Below are 18,323 nucleotides of genomic sequence, written 5' to 3' on the forward strand. Positions count from 1 at the left end.
GAGAAAATAAGAAGTCAGCTCCAATCAGATATCTGCACATAGACCAAGACTCTTGGTCTATGTGCAGATATCTGATTGGAGCTGACTTAGTGACTTCTTATTTTCTCTTTTGCACAAAAATGGTTAAACTATATTCCTTAGTAAAAATGACCAGACCACACCACATCATGAGGGCCCCCCTGAGCAAAGATTAGTAAATGTGGCCGGCCGGGTAGCCCCAGGCCAGGCCACAGTTCAGCAGACAGAGAGAGCCCAACCCCTTATGTCTCCCGTCTCTATAATAATCCCCCTAATGGGGTTATTTAAATTACTGGTGGATTATTAGAGACACGGGAGACATAAGGGATTCTCTGTCTGCTGAACTGTGGCCTGGGGCCACCACTGGCCACCTTTACTAATCTTTGCTCAGGGGGGCCCTCATGGTGTGGTGTGGACTGGTCATTTTTACTAATGAATATAGTTTAACCGTTTATGTGCAAAAGAGAAAAAAAGAGGTCACTATGTCCACACCATGAGGGCCCCCTGAGCAAAGATTAGTAAATGTGGCCCTAGGCCACAGTTCAGCAGCAGACAGAGAGAACCCAACCCAACCCCTTATGTCTCCTGGGGCCGACTGTCTCTATAATAATCCCCCACTAATTTATGAATGGATCTGGGGTTAATTATTAATTTGGTGACCTGACCGGTTTCTAATATAAAACAAAGCTTTTTGCTTTACCCAACGAGTCCTCCCCTCCTGGCAGTGGCAGGTCTGGTCTGGCTGTGTAAGGTAAGGTGAGTGAGTCACTGGTGGTCTGGTCACTTGAGGCAGTGACTCACCACCCAATCCCTTTAGCTTCGGACTGGAGGCGGAGACTTAGTCCCTGCTGCTGGCTGCTCCGCCGTGGCGCCACTCACCAGGCTGTGGTGAGTCACACACCCCCTTTTATCACGTGACAGCGGGGCGCCGACGTGCTTGCTAACTAAGCAGCGCAGTTGTAAGTTGTTCTGAAGACTGCTGCGCTGCTGCCTGCTGCATAAAATTAGTGAATGGATGGGAGTCGGGACTCGGGAAATGGAGCTCCCTTGGGCCCCCAGGAGCAACTGGGCCCGGGGCATCTGCCCCTTTTGCCCTGCGGCAAAGACGGCCCTGGTGCCATACAGCACACATACACCAAGACTGTATATACAGACGATACTGGACAGAAGTCTGTGCCTCCAATATGGCTGCTCTATGGGGGAAAAAAAAAAACGACAAAAAAAACACAACAACAAAAAACAGCTTCAATATTTTACATTATTTTGCTTCTACAGACTTATATGTATTTACTAAAACTAAAATTAAATATTCAAGACATTCCTTTTAATCTTCAGCCATGACATTATCATTTAAAATCAGGCAATATACTAGCTTCTATCTAGAATTAGAGTGGAGAAAAGAATTTTGATCATGATGTCTGAGGTATCCTAGGTCATAGGCAGTTGAAGCTGATGAAACGATGGTATAAGATGGTACTCTGACTTCTCTTCATCTGTCAGAGCAGCGTTTCCAGGCCTTACTGCTAGAGCCACGTGCACACCTGCTGTCCTTGCAGCCTCTGCCTCTGCATTAACATAGAATATGTTAGGACAGGCAAGAAACATAATAACCATTAGCATGAGAATTACAACATTAACCCTCTCCTTGCCAAGGACAAATCTCTTATGTCCTTGATACTGATGGCTGGATCTCAGGCCTTGTTTTAAAGCTGACAATCTAACCAATACATCACGCTTTACAGCTGTTAGAAATCAGCCCCTGTGAGAGCTACATATACCTGCAACTCTTACTCCCAATCCAATTTCTGAAGGCTATATCTCAGGCTGTAAGGAGGCTAAGGAAGGCTTCTTGGTCTTGTTTTAAAGCGTAAAATTGCTCACCTCTGTAGTTGCTACACAGTTTAAGATACCCCTTCAAACAGCTATGATCTCAGCCAGTGTGCAGGAGGAAAGACAAAGATACTCTCTACTTGTGTAACTGTACATTTCCAAGACGGAGGAGAGAGTAACATGGACTTTTGTGCATGTTATCAATCCCCCTTCAGACAGCATACTTGCTCTCTGATTTTAACGCATGAAGGCTGATTTTTGTTTCAGAAAAGGAGTGAGTAGAATCTAATCTCCCTTTGTGTTCAATTAGGCCTTTTATTGACGCCATGACCCAGACATTTACCAGTATCTGCATCACAGTGCCAAATAAGTTGCACCACTCCCACCACAAACATCTTTGGAGTAAAATACGTAGAACATTTCTCTAGCAATACCCTTTACACGCTGCAGTAATAGCGGTAACAATTATCACTATAGAAGAATATCTAATATATTTATGACAGATGGAAACGATTTTCATCAGTCAGAAAATACATTTTCGCTCGCTGACGGTCACAATACATTCTGTGCATCAGTTATGCACGTTCGGCATTCATTTGAGCCATTTCCGTCTGAGATCCCTTTTTTCAGCATTGTTTCGTATGCAGTACTTTTTTTTCTGTCTAAATAAAACGTATCTCGGAAATAGCTCAAACAGATGCCAAAAGTGCATAACTGATGCACAGGATCTGTTTTTTTTTTACAGGATCCTTATTTTTTTCTTTGACGGATCAGAAAAATAACGGTGATGTAAACTCTCACTTATAGCTCTCTGACTGATTTTCAAATGAACTGCAGGAGGTTTAGGTGTCATGTCTACAATACGTGAGCAATTCAGTGATGGCCAGTTTGCAGTGTTTGCCAGCGAACACATGCGAGCTGCCATCTTAACTCACAAGTCAGGCAATGCACAGGTAAGCCCTTACCTGTGCCTGTGCGCGAGCCGGTCTGAAACAAATACGGTCACCGGGAGAAGGCAGTATTGAGAACAGCCCGATAAAGACCCCTGGCGGCTGTTCTCGGAACTGCCTGCTCCCAGTGACCGCATTTGTTTCAGACCGGCTCGCGCACAGGCACAGGTAAGGGCTTACCTGTGCATTGCCGGATTTGTGAGTTAAGATGGCAGCTCGCATGTGTTCGCTGGCCATCACTGTTCGCCATATCATACTCCTCTGAAAGCAGCCTTAGTTAATGTATTATATCAGGTTTAGGGATTTAGAATCAAGATTAGTTTGTATAAGGATATGGAAAATGATATTCTATCTAATTTCCAGTACTTCCCTCCAAAAGTTGGGTGGTATATTCCAGTAGTTTTTGCATTTCATTAACACATGCAAGCACATGTATGGTATATATGAACTCCTCACATCTTAGTTTTTTAAGACTATATTTTATTTGCATAAGTACGCATTTTAGTTGCAGGTTTTAATTTCGTCCAATTTGTGTATAATCACTGTTGGCTGCAATGTGTATTCATTATTAGGTTGTATTTTTATACACAGTATGTTGTGCGCTCTAAGAAAACAGATTTTGGTAACATGGCAGCTGTTTGTTGTGTATAATATACAAGATGATGACATATATTGCATGGCCATGCATGGAGAGGTGCTGCCGATTATCGGCCATCTTTCATCCTGATGAAAGAAGCCAATCAGCCGATGAAAGAGCGTTTGCTCGTTCATCAGATGATCAATTACAGGAATTATCAGGAATAAGCTTTTGTATCCTTGATAATTGGCTGAAACTGTGCAGTCTAATGGGGCCTTAAGGCTATGAAAGAGACGACTATACACTGAATGCATACTGCTAGCATATGTCATCCATATGAGATCACTTCTGGTTAGAACGCCGGGAGCCTCACCAAACACAAAAGTGGTCATACCCCCTACTACAGCAGTGCCAACTGATATTTTTCATTTTTAAAAGTGTATGAATATAAATTGCTCTGTAATATTCACTATTCAATGTGATCCCTGAGCTAAATTACAGATTAAAATATATTATTCAAATACAGTGTATGAAATAAAAATGACTATCTTTCACTTAGGTGAGGTGCGTTCTAAATGACTTTATGACATCCGATGAGGCCTATTTCACAGCAGTTGTCAGGAGCATACACAGGAAACCAAGTCCCGGAATAATGTAATAGTATTTCAAGTTAATTTTCTATAACATGGAAGGGTCTATCCAAACTATTTCATCCATTTCAGTAATCTTTTAAAAATGGACCTCATAAAGGAATACCACTGATGACGTATGTATTCGGTCGACATGACAGTTCACAGTGTTTCAATGCAGAAAAAAACGATTCCATTCATTTCAATGCTGGAAATGTGACATGGCATGACAGATGGAAACACTGATGTGAAAAGTTTCCATCAGTAACATCAGTTATTGGTTCTTGTGCTTAGGGCTGTAGTAAACGATTATTTTAGAAATTAAGTATTTTACCGATTATCTTTTACTATTAATCGAGTACTCTAATAAGAAAAAAAGAATAGACTGTTTTCCTTTATAAAAACTCATCAGACCCCCTGCGATCAGTCTCCAACACCCTTCGTTCCCCCTGTGTGATCAGCTCAAGTGCATCAGCTCCCACCTGTTCCATCAGCTCCGTTCCCCCAGTGCCTTCAGCTCTCCCCCACCCCAGTGCCATCAGCTTGCGCCCTTTGTGGCATCGCTCCGTGGTCACATGACACAAACGAATCCTCGATGCAAACATTTTGAATCGAGGATTTTTTAGTCAAATTACTGGATTCAATCGAGTAATCGCTTCAGCCCTACTTGTGCGTCATCCATAGTTAAAAAACGGAAAAGGTAACACAAGGTATGAGGATATACAAATAAATAGCCATATTGCTTACCTTTAGTAATGTCTGTGAGGAAAAGAATATTCCCAGTGGAGCACCCAATTTTTTCAGCAATTCTTTTATAACTCTCACTTTCCACTTTAGATCCAACGGTAGTATCAAAATGGCCATGAAACAGCTGAAAAATATGTGACACGAGATTAACTAAAGGCAACTGGTAGGTTTGTAAGAAGAGAATGTTGCTCATGCGAGAATACACTGTATTTTAATCCCTTCCTGACAGAAGCCATACATATACAGGACCCCATCCTAAAATCCGCCATGCAGGAGCTGACCCCTTGAGATCAGTAGCAGGTGTCAGCTGTAACAGCCGTGACTAGATGACACTAGAACATGACACTGTTGCCCAGATGAGACTAATGGCCCCTTTACACTGCTCAATGGTGCAGACGATTGTCCTTCTCGACACTGCTTATCAGGGAAAGAGGCAGCTGCTATTACATGCAGTGATCTCCTCCACAGTATGGAGAGAAGGGATTGCTAATGCATTGCTCATCCCCATACAGAATCATTGTTTGATGGCAGCAGAGTGCTGCTTAGACGGCAAAGTCTGCTGCTGGCAAACGATGATTTAAAAGACTGCAAGAACAATCATACTACCCGATAAATGAGCATAATCAACGGTACCTTTACAACATCAGATTTTCGCTAACAAGCGTTTGTTCGTAACATCGTGCAGTTTAAAGGGGACTTAACAAATGAATCAACACTGTGAACTGCAAGATAATTTTTTTAGGCATAAAACACGTAAAGTAATAAAGGACCCATATTGCAAGAGTCCACAGGGTTGGCGCCCAACACGCTTTTCAGCCCAAAGCCTTCATCTGGAAGAGGCACTCACACCTCGCAACCCTCCATTTTAATGTCAGTAAACCAATAAAATCTGCACTGACAAATGTGGCTCCTCTCACTATATTTATCAGTGACACATTTTACCCAAACCTTTGCTCCCCACTTAGTTTATATACTGTGCATAGTATCGGGCCTGGCATTTGTGATAGCTTGGTTATGGCTCTGGGCTCAGAGTGCATACTCATCAACTATCTATGTTCTGAGATGCCAATGCCTATAGTGACATCACGTGGCAGCTTGTGCGTCTGGGTCTGACGCCACAAAACGCAACTGCAGGACACATTAGAGGCATATACACATGGAGCATGGCACCACATCTAGTGAACCAGGTACTTTTATTCCAGCGCGGAATCTATTGGTTACCCGACAACCTAAATGCAGCGTTGTGATGTGTGTGCGCCACTCCCAGAAAACCTTTTGACCCGAAACATGCAGCAGGGTGGACGCCATCTCTATAGTCTCCTGCAATGTAGGCTTGTGATTCATTCAAGAATGTAAAAAATATATATAGTACACTCTAGGTACGAGTCTTATGTGATAAAGGATAAAACATTAAAAAATATAAGACTTGGAGTGACCTAAACAGTTTTTGCGTCTTTTATGCGTTTAATATGAAAGTCTTCTATATATGTTTTTTTTTGCGCTTCATTTATGCCTGAAAAAGTGTATTGCACTTTGGTTCACAATACTGAATATTATTCATCTGGGGTAGCCTGTCATGTGTCCTACTGTTGTGCACTGTAAGTCGTACTATAGACCTCGGTAGTCAGAATCTGTGGCTCCTCCTGCTGCTGTGCCTATACTGTGCATCGGTAGAAAGGTGCCATCAGCAGTGGGGGGAGCCGCAGCTCATGAATACTGAGGACTACACAGCGCTGCTGCAGATAAATAGGGTTTTAGTGATGAAACTAGTTTATGCTGCGCAGGCAGCATACACCTAGTGGCAGATTCCCTTGCCGCCAACATATGCTCCATTATGAATGAAATGATGGAGTGTGGCGGAAAGAACGATCTTCCTTGTGGGATTTCAGCAGATTTTAGTAATGAAAGAGGTCACTTTCCTATACTTTTCCCCCACCTCTGTCATAATGTAGTAAAAGGTCACATATGGATAGTACTGATATACATTGCTTTTGTAGCAGTTTCTGCTTTTCCATGAGAATAAGGCAATAGGTGAAAAGTACCAGTCATGTGTTAATACATAAGGCTACACCTATGTTTAGCCCCCTGTTGTGTGCATATCCTGATGCGCTTGATCCGTCCACATTCGATTTTTACACTAGAATAGCTTGGGCTTTCTCAGTCATTTATAACCCCTTGTGCCCATGGCAATTTTAATGTAAATGAAAGCAATTTATCATGCCCAACAGCTCAGATGGCCAATTCAATAAAATGTGAACAGCACTGTTTTATAAGAACTGACTGGCTATGTTATTGAATATTAAAGAAGAACTTCCCCAAAAACTTTATTCTCTGGCCGATTAGAAAGGTACAGGATGAAAATTGTAGTGAAGGTAGTTTTCTTATTGGTGACTGTAGTTGTGAGTTTTCCTCTCCCTTCTGACTGACACAGTTAGGGCTGCCTGTTTCACACGAGCGGATGCCGTGCATGTCACCCGCTGCGTGAAAGACAGCCAAGCCCCGCTCTGGACAGCAGAGACACGGAGCATTAACATGGTAATGGATCATGTGACGAGCGTAGTGACGTCATCAAAGGTCCTATTCCTCACAAAAGAAGACAGAAGAAATGCCGGCTGCGCGAACAAGTGGATTAAGGGGAGTTACGTTTTTTTTTATATTTTTTTTAACCCCTCCAGCCCTATTGTACTATGCATTCTGTATTCAGAATGCTATTATTTTCCCTTATAACCATGTTATAAGGGAAAATAATACAATCTACACAACCTTGAACCCAAACCTGAACTTATGTGAAGAAGTTCGGGTCTGGGTACCACATTGCACCCGCGCGATAAAAACTGAACAACAAGTCAAAACTGACTGCAATTGCGTACCTACTCGCACAGGTTTGCCGCAATGCACCGGACCTAATCCGGACACGCTCGTCTGCAAGGGGCCTTAGGATACTTTCACACTAGTGGCAAGGAACTCCGGCAAGCTGTTCCAGTGGGTGAACAGCCTGTCGAATCTGTGCTGCCGCTACTGCACGCGTGCCCCTGGACTGCCGCTCCGGCCCCATTGACTATAATAGGGGCGGGCCGGAGTTCCAGCGGCAGCACGGCAAACATGCTGAGAGGCAGCCGGAATAAAACTAGCCGCTAGTGTAAAACTACCCTTAAAGGGATTCTGTCACCTCTTTTTTCCTATAGAGATGCGGACATGCACGGCTAGATCACCGCTAGCATGTCCGCAATATACCTGTCCCATAGCAGGACGCAGAAGGAATGTTTTTTGGAGAGCAGATTTCACAGGGATAATTTTAAGTTGCCATGTCCCATTTGAAGCCCCTCTGATGCACCCATAGAGTAGAAACTCCAAAAAAGTGACCCCATTTTGGAAACTACGGGAGAAGATGGCAATTTTATTGGTACTATTTTAGGGTACATATAATTTTTGGTTGCTCTATATTTAAAAAAAATAGCAGTTTTGGCACAGTTGTTTTTTTTTGTTATTTACAATGTTCATCTGACATAGATTATGTGCTATTTTTATAGAGCATGTTGTTCCAGACGCAACAATACCAAATATGACAGCTTTGGTTGTTTGTTTCAGTTTTACATAATAAAGAATTTTGGAAAAAATATATTTTTGTCTCCATTATCTGAAAGTCATATATATTTTTTTAGGTGACCCTTTTATGTAGGGGCTAATTTTTTTCGGGATGAGATGACTGTTTTATTGGTACTATTTTGGGGTGCATATGACTTGGTATTACACTTTGTGTGATGTAGGGTGACAAAAAAAAAATAATGACATTTGACACAGTTTTTATTTAATTATTTTACAATGTCCATCTGAGGGGTTAGGTCATGTGATATTTTAATAGACCTGGTTGTTATGGACACGGCGATACCTACTATGTCTACTTATTAGCATTTTTGAAACAAAAAAAATCATGTTTTAGTGTCTCCATATTCTGAGAGCCATAGTTTTTTTAATTTTTTGCCCAATTGTTTTATGTAGGGGCTCATTTTTTGCGGGATGAGGTGACTGATTGATTGGCACTATTTTGGGGGGCATAAGGCTTTTTGATCGCTTGGTGTTGCACTTTTTGTGATGTAAGGTTACAAAAAAATGATAGTTTTAGCACAATTATTATTATTCAGGTGAGGGGACGGATCAGGCAATATTTTTATAGAGCCGGTCGTTGCGGCAATAGACCAATATGTCTGGTTTTCTTATATATATATATATATATCAAAGAAAATCCGCAGCACTCCTTGAAGTATAAAAAAATGTGTAGTTTTATTCACACATGTCAAAATAAGACAACGTTTCGGTTCTCTCACAGAACCTTTCTCAAGTCAAGTGAACATAAAAGTGCATAGTGCAAAAATAAATACATCTCTACAACATGACCCAATCCATTATTGGCCAATAGAGTACTAGTGCACTCCCATTCATGGGTGGGCTACAATTCATATAATTAACTCCATCTGTTAACATACACACCAACGACAGTCAGGGCATGTCAGTGATACATTCAATAATAATCCACCATCATATGTGTATACAAGTGCGTATAATAAAGTGAACAGTGCAATTTAAAAAGACCTTGACTGTATTACCGTGCCGCAGGCTTGATAGTGGATCACAACAGTATGGGGAGAAGGCGTCTTTGCTTGTGTCGGAGCGCGCCACTCATCCGCGTCCACTGCTCCTTACTGCGCATGTATCCAACCCCCTTCCTTGACGCAGCATATAACAGTCATGCGTCGCCACTAGGGTGGAAACCAACGTGATGACGCACAGCCGATCATGTCTGAGCGCTACGCACATACAGAGTGTGCGTCAGCACGCAGTCAAATCGTCCGCGCCCCTCCACGAGTCCATGTCCACCATCTTACTTCAGGCACTATTTTTGGGCAATATTATTATGCCTCCATATAACCCCATACTTATTTCGTCCCTATCCAATGCCCGGCACAGGCAGGAGTCAAGGTAATAATCAATACATACAAATATATATTTAGCTTAGACAGATCATTGTAGCTTCCATTTAATTCACCATATACAGAGAGCAGACAACATCAGACTATAAGTCCTGTAGACTGGGTATCTAGCTAACCATTCCTCCTGTCACCCTAAATTCTACATTTAACCCTTTAGGTTTCAGGGTATCCAGCCGAAAGATCCACCTTAGCTCAGTTTTCTTTAGTTTACTTAATCGATCCCCTCCTCTATCCAGTGGTTTAACATGGTCTATAAATCATAAATTTCAAATCGCTTTCTTTATGGTTTTTTTCAGCAAAATGCTTTGATACGGGCAAATCTCTTCTTTTATTCCTGATAGATTGTCTATGGTTATTCAACCTAGTTTTTAGATCGCAAGTGGTTTCACCAACATATAATTTTTTACAAGGGCACCATAGTACATATATCACCCATGACGAATCACAGGTGAGATAATGTCTTATGTCAAAGGTCTCGCCCGTGTCTGGATGTGCGAACACCGATCCCTTGGCCATCTGTTTACAGTTCACACATCCCAGACACGGGAAAGAGCCCGTGCGCCTTGTTTTAAGAAACGTCTGTCTCAATTGTCCTTTGTCTGGTACTTTGGAGTGTACTACCTTATCCCTGATGTTCCCTGCTCTTCTATATGCCATCATAGGCGAATTTTTAAAGGCAGCAATATTAGGGTGTCCACTGCTCAATAAACCCCAATGTCGCCTCACTATCTTTTCAATATCGGGACTCAACTCATTATATGATGATACGAACGGCAATCTGTCACTAGTCTGTCTTTGTTTCGGGGTCAACAACTCATCTCTAGGGATTTTTTTTAGCCCTTTCCGCATGTCTTTTTTACTAACCTTCTAGGGTACCCCCGGTCTATAAAGGATTGTTCCATGTTTTTCATTGCTGAACTCATATTCTCATCTTTGTCAACTATTCTCCGTACTCAAAGCATTTGACTAAACGGCAGAGAATCTACCATCCTTCTTGGATGCCCACTAGTAAAATGCAACAATGTGTTCTTATCTGTGGCCTTACTATTTAAATCCATATGTACCTGTTCATCCTCAATGTATACTTGTGTATCCAAGTATTGCACCCGGTCAGTCGATGTCTAAGCTAAATATATATTTGCATGTATTGATTATTACCTTGACTCCTGCCTGTGCCGGGCATTGGATAGGGACGAAATAAGTATGGGGTTATATGGAGGCATAATAATATTGCCCAAAAATAGTGCCTGAAGTAAGATGGTGGACATGGACTCGTGGAGGGGCGCGGACGATTTGACTGCGTGCTGACGCACACTCTGTATGTGCGTAGCGCTCAGACATGATCGGCTGTGCGTCATCACGTTGGTTTCCACCCTAGTGGCGACGCATGACTGTTATATGCTGCGTCAAGGAAGGGGGTTGGATACATGCGCAGTAAGGAGCAGTGGACGCGGATGAGTGGCGCGCTCCGACACAAGCAAAGACGCCTTCTCCCCATACTGTTGTGATCCACTATCAAGCCTGCGGCACGGTAATACAGTCAAGGTCTTTTTAAATTGCACTGTTCACTTTATTATACGCACTTGTATACACATATGATGGTGGATTATTATTGAATGTATCACTGACATGCCCTGACTGTCGTTGGTGTGTATGTTAACAGATGGAGTTAATTATATGAATTGTAGCCCACCCACGAATGGGAGTGCACTAGTACTCTATTGGCCAATAATGGATTGGGTCATGTTGTAGAGATGTATTTATTTTTGCACTATGCACTTTTATGTTCACTTGACTTGAAAAAGGTCCTGTGAGAGAACCGAAACGTTGTCTTTGCTGACATGTGTGAATAAATTACACACTTTTTTTTACTTGAAGGAGTGCTGCGGATTTTCTTTGTCTACTGATTTCGTCCTATATCGAAGGACCACCGCGGGCACCCATACAGCTACATCTGCATTTGAAGGAGTGCTGCCTGACCTTTTCCATGAATATATATATATATATATATATATATATATATATAAAAGGAAAACAATGGCGGCACCGGAATACAAAAAGGGTGCTATGTCCAGGGATGTAGCAGCTTACCCCATCAATAGGAAACGAAAAAAGGACAGCACTCCAAGTAAAAGTGATGATGATTTAAATCATCATCACTTTTACTTGGAGTGCTGTCCCTTTTTTCGTTTCCTATATATATATATATATATATATATATATATATTATATTTTTTTTTTTTACAATTTTATGTGTTTTATTTGGGGAATTTTTTAATTCTGAAAAACATATATATATTTTTTACTTTCTATTTTTGTCCCACTATGGGAATTCAACTTCTGGGGGTCTAAACCCCTCTGCAATGCATTACAATGCAACCTGTATTGTAATGCATTGGCTGACAGCTTTTATGCTGACAGTATACCTATGAGACCCAGCCTGGGGCTGGATATCACAGGCTTCCGTAGAAGGCAAGCCCCGATGCCTATGGAAGGCATTGGGCTGCCTTCTCTGCCATAGAGTCCCTGTCACTGCAGCGCAGGGACCCGATGGAGATGCTGAGGGAACCTGTACCCTCCCGCAAACCCTCTGCATGCAGCGGTCAGCTTTGACCGTGGCATACAAGGGGTTAATACACCAGCATTGGTGTTTTCACCCATGCTGGCGTATGCAGCAGCGGCCCGGCTGATAGTGACTGCCGGGTACGTGCCGCTGATTTGGCAGGAGCAGCTCCTGCACCCGCCGATCAGCCCGATCCTTAAGTCACGTCCACCAGTGCTGTACATGTACGGCAAGGGTCCTTAAGGGGTTAATATATGCAAATGAGCCTCTAGAAGCAATGGGGGCGTTGCTGTTACACCTAGAGACTCTGCTCTCTCTGTAACTGCCTTTGATTGACAGGACCAGGCAGTGTAAATGTGATGACGCCTGCCTGGCCCTTTCAAATCAAACTACAGAGGATGCGGCAGTTGCAGAGGGAGCAGAGCCTCTAGGAGTAACGGCAACGCCCCCATTTCTCCAAGAAGCTCATTTGCATATATTAAAACATAATTTTTCTCAGTAATGCGGGCACATATGAACATGGGACCAACACAGTTGCCTTCAGCTGTCAAACACTCATTTAACAGGTCAGACAGTTTCATAGGTACAAATCTGCTGACAGATGCCCTTTAACTCTCAAACGGACACAGCGTCTTATGTGTGGATAGTCAGCTTCTCTATTCATTCCTATGATACAATGAGGCTCTCACACAGTGCAAATGAAACTTGTTTTCCTTGTCCCATAGGAGTATGACATCATGAAACTGGTATATTAGGGTTAACAGCAGTCACACATGATCTTAGGGTTAAGACTTTTTGTAAACCTTAAAAGGCTGCTATATATCTTGTACATCTGTATATCTTGTCTCCCGCTGTAAAAAATATAGAAAGTGTACTACGCAGTATTCATTATTTTTATTTTATTTTTATTGAATAAGCTTAGTATTGAATACAATAGTTTACTACTCTATTCCACAACATAGATGTTTACCAGCATATACCAACCCTGTTTTGGCCTTTGTTGTGTGAATGGAGCTCTATGGATATGTTTTGCATATAGGCCGAGAAGATTCCCCATGTATATGCTAAACGGTTAATTGTAATCTGAACAGAACATTATGCAGTGACCAGACGAGTCACCTGGCAGCCTATGACATTGGTTTACAGCATAAACTATGCAGACAAAGGCAACTTGCTAGTAATTATCAGTAGGACAACCAATACCGCCAGTCTCATGATAACTCAAGTATCATAACATCAAGGACATTGTGAGTCCTACGCCAAACACTTATCTGCGGAGAGGGGATAAGTGTCCGATTGGAAGGGGACTGACCTTTGGGGCTATGGCCGAAAATGAAATTAGGGGATCTTTGTTACCCTGTTTTAAGGGAGCGGTGGTCATACATTTGTGCTCTTGTGATTGGCAGGGGACCCAGCAGTCAGATCAGACACTCATGCCCTACCCATAGGGTAAGGGATTTGTTTGTTATTGGACAACCCTTATAAGATGTATTACAGGCTAAATATCCTAATTTAGGTATAAATGGGTGTTATATGTACCTCAAGGAGATCACCTTCAATTGAGTAACCAAATAAGAGTTTCTGTGCTTCAACACTTCCAGAGGAAAATATATACAGCTTCAGGTTTGCTTCTTTCCACTTTTTCAGAGCTGGCACCACGTCATCATATACCCTACAATCAAATGGAAGATTGTGTCATACAGTTGTGCTAAAACCCGAGAAAAAGGAGCAAATTTCTGTCCTGCTAAATACGGTTTCCCCTTCTATCGCCTTCAAATTCCAATATATATCACACTACAGTAGCAAGAGATACACTAGATTTGCTTTCCTGTTAAAACATTTATTCAAACCTTGATTTAAGCTGAGTGACTACCAATACATGTTTTTACAATCACACCAATACTTATGCTAAGCCACAGCCATTTTACAGCAGGTAAGTGTTGCAAGGTCGTCCCGTGCCCGGAGGAGGGCGGCTTGGTTGTCTAAAGACAGCTAGGCTCCTGCGCTAACAGCCAGGGTGCCAGTCGTTTAAGCTCTTCGATGTCACTGTGAACAGCAACCGTGGCATCTAAGTGACTTGAAACAGAGGGAGCTCCCTCAGTCACCCATGAGTCCTTCCCATGGGACCATGGGGTGGAGATGGTTGATATGGCAGCCGGAGGTAATAATCGCCTTTGGGTCTGTCATCTACAGAAATCTAATAGGAAACACCGGAGGCAGAGTTTAATTGGCTGTTAGTGTGAAATAACAGGTATGACAAAGTGCTTTTCCTAAGTTTTCTAAAACTAAATTAATTAAAAAGGTTACAAAAAAAGTCCCAAGTGGGAAAAAAAAAAACAAAAACATTCACATGTCCGCAAAATGGGTCCGGGTCCGTTCCGCAACATTGTGGAACGGATCCAGACCCATTCATTTTCAATAGGGCCGCAAAAGATGCGCAGACACGGACAAGAAAAGGCATTTCTATTTAAAGTGCCAGCCATGCCATGTGCGGCCCGCAAAACACTTGCGGACGTGTGAATGGACCCTAGAAAGAAAATATAAAAAAAATCAACACATACAATTTATTACATCAGTAATGATCATACACTCATCAACATGGAAATTGTTGTACCAAGAAGGACAAGCTGTAAATTGAGGAAGTAGCAGGTGCCGCTAACATCTGCAGACAAAGACATTGTACATTTGGTATCACTCTACGGACTCACTGAATAAAAATATTGTGTTATTCTAAATGTAGAAAAGGGGAAAAAAACAACCTACGAAACAGTGCCAGAAATGATCAGAAAATCATATGTACCCTTAAAATGGTAATACTAAAAGCTACAACTAGTTGTGCAAAAATTATGACCACAGGGTGGTGAGAAAGAGACCAAAAATGCCATAAAGGCCCAAATCACAGAGGAGAGATATTTATAGACTAATTTATTGGAAAAATGAAGCACTTAGGGTGAAATGGAAATTACGCATTTTATCCCAAACCTCTATGGAGCATCATTTGACTGTAGAGCTCAGCGGTGTCCCGATAGACTAAATGTAATATTTATCAATGGAAGGGGTGGGGGGAGGATTCATGAAACAAAAATCTAATAAACATGAACTGCAGCTCCACATAATGTGTTACCCAGCTTTCCTGGGACCTTGAATGACCAATCTGCTTTGTCACAGTACGGAGGATTTGTCACGAGGATTCTTGCTCATATTTTCCAGACTCCTGGCTGGCACATCCAGCTAGGCATTCTACAGTATTGAGGATTTACCAGTTCATGGATAGGTTGATCTGGCAGTCTGCAGTATGGGATAGTGGGGTAACAACCTCTTTGGGGTAGTGACTGACGCATATTGGTTACATGAAACACAAACAATTTTGCTCTGGTATATTATGTGAATCTATCATAGGGTTCCAGGGCAACATAGTCTGCTGTCACCAATGCAGCTGAATAGTGTTGTCACCCATCTTTCCAGGTCCCTGATCAGCAAGTTAGTCTAGCTCAGTGGTCGGCAAAGTGCGGCTCGCGAGCCACAAGCGGCTCTTTTTATCCTTGAATGCAGCTCTTTGGTGCGGGCTGGCGGGTGGGTGGCCGTGCAGCCATATCGCGCCGCTCAAGCTTGCAAAATGTCCGTCATGCGCCTCCTGCCCAGTCTGTCTGCTCCTTCCACTTTATGAATGAAGCAGGCAGGCGGGGCAGGAGGCGCATGACGGAGGGTGAGATGTCATAAGTACGTCACCCACAGTAATCCCCCATAAGTGCGTCATCCACAGATATCCCCCATAAGTGCGTCATCCACAGATATCCCCCATAAGGCGTCATCCACAGAAATCCCCCATAAGTGCGTCATCCACAGATATCCCCCAAAAGTGCGTCACCCACAGTAATCCCCCATAAATGCGTCATCCACAGATATCCCCCATAAATGCGTCATCCACAGATATCCCCCATAAATGCGTCATCCACAGATATCCCCCATAAATGCCTTTCACAGAAATCCCCCATAAGTGCGTCATCTACAGATATCCCCCATAAGTGCGTCATCTACAGATATCCCCCATAAGAGTGTCATCCACAGATATCCCCCATAAGTGCGTCATACACAGATATCCCCCATAAGTGCGTCATCCACAGATATCCCCCATAAGTGCGTCATCCACAGATATCCCCCATAAGTGCGTCATCCACAGATATCCCCCATAAGTGCGTCATCCACAGATATCCCCCATAAGTGCGTCATCCACAGATATCCCCCATAAGGCGTCATCCACAGATATCCCCCATAAGTGCGTCATCCACAGATATCCCCCATAAGTGCGTCATCCACATTACATCCACATCTGCAGACAAGTTTAATAAAAGTAAAAAATGATAAAGATAAAATGAAATAATAATCAAGATCCAAATAAAATAAAGTACATATAAAAGTATGTAAAAACACACTCTGGGCTCATGCCCACGAATGTAAGGGCACCGTGCCTGTGCTGCGGACCGCAAATAGCAGACCGCAATGCACGGACACAGACCATGGGGCAGCTGCATGAGGATCGCAGACCCATTCACTTGAATCAGGTTCGCGATCCGCATCCGACTGCCCGCACCGCAAAAAATGAGCGCATGCTGAAGTGAATGGGTCCACGATGCGGGCTGCACACGGCCGTGTGCAGCCCGCATCATGGACCCATTCACTTCAATGGGTCCAGGATCCGGGATATGAGTGCTACAGTGTGCTTCCGTGGTGCTTCTGGCTGTGCCTCCACACCGCCAGAAGCACCACGGAAGCACTCTGTAGCACTCATATCCCGGATCCTGGACCCATTGAAGTGAATGGGTCCTTGATGCGGGCTGCACACGGCCAGTGCCCGTGTATTGCGGACCCGCCGTATGCGGCCTGCAATATGGTAACGGCGGGCACACGGTCGTGTGCATGAGCCCTAATAGTCCTCACTGGTACTGTTGACACAATATTTTAGGTTTTAAAAATGTGGCTCTCGAAAGAAATTTCAGTCGTGGTTTTGGCGATATTTGGCTCAGTTGACAAAAAAGTTTGCCCACCACTGGTCTAGCTATATGATGTATTTATCACGTCATAACTAGGTACATTTCAACCTTGTCCACCCACAGCAGCCAATGGACGAATTAATTTTAAAGTAATACCTTTGTTAACCCACTAATTTTTCGGCCATTGGCTGCCACCGCACTGCCCAAGTGGAAACCCAGTCTAAAACTGTTCTTATCGATAGAAAATGAATAAGACCACATGGGACCAGATGTAGCAGCCACCCGAAAGTAGCACGAAACTCGTGCGGCCATGCTAGTTACAACTGTATTCTATTGGGCCGATACAAATTGTCAATCGTTCCTTACTGTTAAAGGGGTTGTTCGGGTTCAGAACTGAACCCGGACATACCCATAATCTCACTGAGGCAGCCCCTTCCCCGACTTGAGCATCGGAGCAGTTCATGCTCCGATGTTCTCCCTTGCCCTGCGCAGAGCAAGGGCTCTTTTATTTACTATAACATACTGCTGGGCAGAGGTTTCCGTACGTCAGTGTGTTCGGTGACATCACAGGCTCTGATGGGCGCGCTTTAGCGCTGCCCTAGCGGTTTTACAGGCGAGGACAGCGCTAAAGCCTGCCCATCAGTGACGTAACCGGGCTCACTGCTGGGTGGAAGCCTCCGCCTGGCAGCCCCATGGAGAGCCCGGTATGTCACCGGAACTCCAAAAAATGCCTTTGCCCTGCGCGATTCAGCGCAGAGCAAAGAAGAGCATCGGAGCATGAACTGGGTGAAATTCTGGGTATGTCCGGGTTCAGCTCTGAACCCGGACAACCCCTTTAAAGAGGTTCTCTGGGCTACAGATGTTGATGAGCTATATTTAGGATAGCTCATGAATATCAGCTTGGTGGAGGTCCAACACTTATATAAGGAGCCGAAACAGAAGGCTCCATACACTGTTTAGTTTCTGGCGCCGGCATATAGAAATTCAGCTCCCATTCACTTGAATGGGAGTTTAGCTGCAGTACCGTGGC

The 18,323-nt window shown here is 43.3% G+C and overlaps 1 protein-coding gene across 3 annotated transcripts in view; it reads right to left on the reverse strand.

Moving 5' to 3' along the window:
* Nucleotides 1-1,257: 1,257 nt before the first annotated feature.
* ENOPH1 (enolase-phosphatase 1) overlaps nucleotides 1,258-18,323 on the reverse strand; it is a 51,031-nt gene continuing 33,965 nt past the window's right edge. For all 3 annotated transcript variants that reach the window (XM_044304782.1, XM_044304774.1, XM_044304791.1), the window contains exons 4-6: nucleotides 13,842-13,974; nucleotides 4,752-4,875; nucleotides 1,258-1,583 (exon numbers count right to left, since the gene is read on the reverse strand). In XM_044304782.1, the coding sequence (XP_044160717.1) occupies nucleotides 1,447-1,583; nucleotides 4,752-4,875; nucleotides 13,842-13,974 (394 nt within the window). In that variant the 3' untranslated portion in view covers nucleotides 1,258-1,446. The remainder of the gene's footprint in view (nucleotides 1,584-4,751; nucleotides 4,876-13,841; nucleotides 13,975-18,323) is intronic.

Source organism: Bufo gargarizans, chromosome 1 (assembly GCF_014858855.1).
Source record: "Bufo gargarizans isolate SCDJY-AF-19 chromosome 1, ASM1485885v1, whole genome shotgun sequence".
NCBI classification, from domain to species: Eukaryota; Metazoa; Chordata; class Amphibia; order Anura; family Bufonidae; genus Bufo; species Bufo gargarizans.